A 5,468-nucleotide genomic window follows, 5' to 3' on the forward strand; every position below is an offset into this window, starting at 1 on the left:
TCTGAATAAATAAAGCATTTTAAGGCGATTTCATTAGCATGTGCATGCAGTTTGTAGAGGGAGATCAAAGATATGAAGAATATTGACAATAAAAAAAATATATGAAGGATACAATTAATAATATATTGTCCATTTGTATTCTTATACTCGATGTTTATATATGTATGTATGTATCTATGTATGTATGTATGTTTATAAAAAAATTAATGAATTGTAACAAAAAGGGAAAAGAATTATCAAGGGTTACTTTATCTGAATTGAAATCAATGATTAATTTTGCTTGTGATAAGGTTTGATATGAGGGTACTAAATGAAAAAAATATATATATTCGATTGTGATGTAAGTGCTTTTATATATCATTTTCAAAAGTTTTACATATTATGTTAATGTCGAAAACCTTTTGCACAATAAGGAACCACTTTGGTGGGAAAAGAAATATGGTAACCAGGTGATGTTTATACGTTTGTCCACTTTATATATATATACTTTTTGCTTTTGGATTTTATGTTAATGTCGAAAACCTTTTACACAATAAGGAAACACTTTGGTGGGAAAAGAAATATGGTAACTAGGTGATGGTTATACATTTGTCCACGTTACATGTATACTTTTTGCTTTTGAAAAAGTAATGAACTTTCTAGAAGCATTAATTCACGATTGACCCACGAGAAGGATGGTAAAAAAAAAAAAACCAATTATAGTCTTTTCTCTTTTCGTGGCCTCTTTTTATAAAAAAAGTTTGATACTCCACATTAACTCTCTTGTTATCTGAGTTTCTCTAGAAACTAGGACCCGTACCAAATTTGCGCCAAAATAACTTAGATAATTATTATATAAGTATTGGGCTATAGAGTAATTTTACTCTTAAATTTTAGGTTTTAAGAGCTTGCATGGAATCTAAAATTAATTCTTAATATAATATTTTTTTTAACTTTTAAAAATAATACAATGTCATCTTCACCATTGATAAAAATTAATTTTAATCATTCATCAATTAAAAAATTATGAAAAACTAAAAAATTATTTTAAAAAAGGTCACAAAAATTATATATTTTGGCGCTATATAGTACTAGAACAAACATATAACAGTTTTTAATCATTTTATATATTAAAGGTATACATAGTGGTTACTTCAAAAGAATCACTATATAATTTAATTTGAAGACTAAACTAATAATATATATATTAGTTACTATATAGATTAAACTATATAACTGTTGTTCAAGATAATAGCTATATAGTTCTAGCTATGCAGTAGTTATTTTTAAATAACTACTATATATTTGAGTCTTTTCTGTTTTTTCTTTAATATGGGGCTACATTTCTAACAATCCTTACATTATATAATACATAAACAAATTCCAGTAATAAATTAGTATGAAATAGAATTCTAAAAGCATCCAAAATTCTTATATATTGAACCAATTTCAAAATTCAACATTATTTCTCAATAACAATATATAAGCATTATTACAAAAGCTTTCTACAAGTTCAAATTATCCAAATCTACCTAACTAAGTTGTAGACTATTTACAAGAAGAGTAAATGCAAAGAAATATCAACTGTGACAATAGCCTATCAAAAAATATACAAGAAATAACAGTGACAAAGGCTGGTGAATAAATATCTACTATGATAATATAATGAAATAGTCTGCACATTTTTAACCTTGCCTTTTTCTTCTATAGCTTGATCGACAGCTTTCTTCTTTGCAGATCATATTATGTTTCCCTCCTCCATTGCCGAAAAAGAATCTGTGTAAGTTGCTTCAAGATTAAGGAGATGAAGCAATAAATCAACTTTACCCCTAGATATAAAGAAAAAGCTACCAAGGAAAGAAGATACATCACAATAAAGAGAGAAAATAGCATTTGCATAGCTTTTCTTTAACCAATATTTCGATGGATTTTTCCAATTTTTTCATGGTGAGAATTAGATTCTTCAAGCTGTTATCTCTGAATGGACAAGATTAAGATGCTACATTTCATGCTTTAGATAATAAAAGATGTTAGCAATTTCACATGTAATCTTTAGATCAAAGAGCTGAAGATGAAAATTAAGAAGAGATATGCAATAAAAAAAAACACAGCTTAATTATAAGAGCACAAACCTCTTCATTCAAATATATAGTTCAGGTCGAATTTGATATGTTCAACCCTATCAGTCAAGTTTTCTAGTTCTGGAGCCAAACCTTCATTGATAGATATTTGATCTTCTTTCTCATTCAATGCGGACATGCAGTTCTTCTTCCAAAGATATGATTCTTGTTTCTGATTCAAATGCGATGACTTCCAGCTTTTTGTACTCTTCCAAAACCATGACAATATATTAAATTAACAAAAAAATAATTCATTTGTCCGTACTATAATTATATTTCCTTATTGTGATCTGTCCAATTAGAGAGGATACATTCACAAAGCAGGTCAGCGATGGCGTCTAGTTAGGAAGCAGATAGGAAATGGTCTTATCACGAATTTATTCTTCAGACCCCTTTTGAGGCATCGTCCTGTGATGCATGTGCATGATTTAATGGCTTTTTTATATCAAGTGACCTCACTAGAGAATGACATGCATGTTAACAAATAATATTGCTCCATTAGTATTTCGCTTAAAAAAAATAGTTTGGGACCTAGCAAAAATATTTGGATTTTATTACTACTATATATAATCACACCAAATTTACTATTATCTGAGTCCGAAAATCAAAATGAATGTAGTTTAGATTTTTTCTTTGAAATATTCTTGAAGTCTGGTATGGTATAATATTCACCTACAAAAAAAAAAAACAATAGAATGTCTCTTTTTTCCAGATGAAAAGAGAATGTCGTTGGAGGCCCTCAGAAGAAAGATTATCGCATGTTTGGGCCCAAAAAAATTGTAATGTTGACCTTACTTAACCAAGAAATAAACCACTCTTCAATGATAAATAAAAGATAGTCAATGATAATGAAGGATACTATGATAGCAAGGCTTTACCATGATTAAAACAAGCTAACGATAATAGAAAAGGAACAAATTAAGTTATAAAATCTACTATATGGATGGCCGAAAAAAAGTAAAAAAGAAACTAATGCACACTACTAGTACAGAAAAATGCTACTAGAGCTCCCACATTGGTAAAAACGCTCTAAAATATAAGGCGGAACGTGCAAGATAGCTTCGCTTTCTTTCCATTCCCATTGTTATTATTACTTTCAATTTCTTCTTCCATCATTTTCATCTCTCTCATCTCTGAGCTCCATTTCCTCATCATTCAGCCATGACTAAAAAGGTACATACAATTCCTTTTGATCTCCTTCCTAAATCCCTCATTTTGATGATCTCTTCCGTTTAATCATCCATGTGAATCATATCGATCAGATGGATGCTGATTCTGTTCCTTACTTCTGGTAATTATATGTTTAGGTGACAACAATGAAGCTCAAGGTTGATCTCCAGTGTGAGAAATGCTACAAGAAGGTCAAGAATGTTCTCTGTCAATTCCCTCGTAAGTTTCTCTCAATACTCATAGCTCTCTCCCTCTCCGATCCCTTCTTTCTTCATTCACTTTTGAAATTCGCATGCGTACTATTCTTTGGAATCACAAAATTGAGTTCATCTTGTGGATTTGTGTGGTTTTGGATTTTTGTGAACACGAGAAATTCAAGACCAGGTGTTCGATGAGAAGCAGGACCTTGTGACGATTAAAGTGGTGTGCTGTAGCCCAGAGAGGATTAGGGATCAGCTTTGCTGTAAAGGTTGTGGCGCCATTAAGAGCATCGAAATTGTCCAACCACCACCTGATTCGGATTGCAAGCCATGTCCAGATAGAAAGTGCTGTGTTTCGTGCTACGAAGGCCAGCCGTGTGGGCCATGCTTTGAGGGTTGTGGTCCCCGCCAGTTGGTGCCACCAGTGGTCTCAACGCTGGTTCTAGGTAGAACGTGTTGTGATTCGTGCTATGGAGGCCGGCCTGGTGGGTCATGCTTTGGGTGCTGCGGTGGGGCCACCACGTTATGGAGGGTATTTTTATGTTTGGAGTAGCTATGGTGGAGGACGACCTTGCTGCGTGAGTCGCTGTGATCAGTAAGTTAATGAAGATAACGTAATAGGGTGAACAATAATGTTAGCTAAAGACTCATTAATCATTATTGTTGTGGTCTTGTATGGAGAATAATGAATAAAGATATATTTCTATTTAGAGTTATATACATATATGTTATTATATGTTAAGTGGATCCTCATGAGAGTTATGTTCTTTGTTTTTGTAATAATAAAAATAATTGTTAAAAATGGTTCATGTATGAGAGGGAAAATGATGGCCACAAAAATAGGGTTTATTGGAGTTGGTTATATATGTTTTAGATTTTTCTGAATAAATAAAGTATTTTGAGGGGATTTCATTTGCATGGTGCATGCCGTTTGTAGAGGGAGATCAAATATATGATGAATATAATTAATGATATATTGTTCATTTGTATTCTTATACTCGATGGTTTTATATATATTTATTAAAAAAACTTTGATGAATTGAAACAAAAAGGGAAAGAATTATTAAGGGTCACTTAATTATCTCAATTGAAATGAATTACTACTATTGCTTGTGATAAGGTTTGGTATGAGATACTAGATGAAACAAAATTTGATTGTGATGTAAGTGCTTTCATATGTAATTTTGAAAAGTTTTACATATTATGTCAATATCGTAACCTTTTAAAATACACAATAAGGGAACAACTTTGGCGTGGAAAAAATATGGGAGCCTGGTGATGGTTATAGATTCGTCCACTTTATATATATACGTTTTGCTCTTGGAAAAGTAATGATTTTTCTAAACACATTACTTCACGATTGACCCACTAGGAAGAAGCACTTTTTTTTTTTAATCAGGAAAATGTACTTTTTATTAATCAAGTCAATATGATCATCAATATATGTAATTGAAAAAAAAAACTAATCATAGTCTTTTGTCTTTTCGTGGCTTCTTTTTTATTAACTTTGTTGAAATAAGTTTGATACTCCACATTAACTCTGTTGTTATTAAAATTTCTCTAGAAACTAGGAACCCGCACCAACTTCGCGCCAAATTAACTTGAGATAATTATTATACAGGTATTGAGCTGAAGAGTAATTTTACTTTAAAACGCACTATTGCTCCCCAGCGCCTACAAGGGATCCTAAATTAATTTTTAATATAATATTTTTTTTAATTTTTTAAAATAGTGCAATGATCTTTATCATTAATAAAATTATTTTAATTGTTAATTGAGTAAAAAATTATGAAAGAGCCAAAAAGTTATTAAAAAAGAGAGATAAAAATTATATATTTGGCTCTATATTCTCACAACAAATGTGACCTATTTTCAACCAAATATATAAATATATAACGATTATTTTTAAATAACCACCATTACAAAAAAGAATAGTAGCTTGCTAATCAATATAGATTTTGTCGCTAAATGGGGTAGCAACAAAATTAGCGATGAAATA

General features: G+C 30.7%; 1 protein-coding gene across 2 annotated transcripts; it reads left to right on the top strand.

Annotated features, from left to right (window-relative positions):
• The first annotated feature begins 3,106 nt into the window (after positions 1-3,106).
• LOC129284613 (uncharacterized) lies at positions 3,107-4,383 on the top strand. 2 transcript variants are annotated; one of them, XM_054920140.1, is made up of 3 exons: positions 3,107-3,272; positions 3,407-3,488; positions 3,649-4,383. In XM_054920140.1, the coding sequence occupies exons 1-3, from the start codon at positions 3,261-3,263 to the stop codon at positions 4,020-4,022; spliced, it is 468 nt and encodes a 155-aa protein (XP_054776115.1). In that variant the 5' UTR covers positions 3,107-3,260; the 3' UTR covers positions 4,023-4,383. The 2 variants fall into 2 exon arrangements, with proteins under 2 accessions (XP_054776115.1, XP_054776114.1); XM_054920139.1 differs by having other exon boundaries at positions 3,117-3,272; positions 3,640-4,383.
• The last annotated feature ends 1,085 nt before the right edge of the window (positions 4,384-5,468 follow it).

Source organism: Prosopis cineraria, unplaced genomic scaffold (assembly GCF_029017545.1).
Source record: "Prosopis cineraria cultivar Desert tree isolate PC_DT_omini unplaced genomic scaffold, ASM2901754v1 PC10, whole genome shotgun sequence".
In the NCBI taxonomy this organism is placed as follows: domain Eukaryota; kingdom Viridiplantae; phylum Streptophyta; class Magnoliopsida; order Fabales; family Fabaceae; genus Prosopis; species Prosopis cineraria.

Coding starts and splice junctions, on each gene's coding strand:
- LOC129284613 (XM_054920139.1), top strand. Junction 3,489..3,639: donor TGTTCTCTGTCAATTCCCTC/GTAAGTTTCTCT, acceptor TGTGAACACGAG/AAATTCAAGACCAGGTGTTC.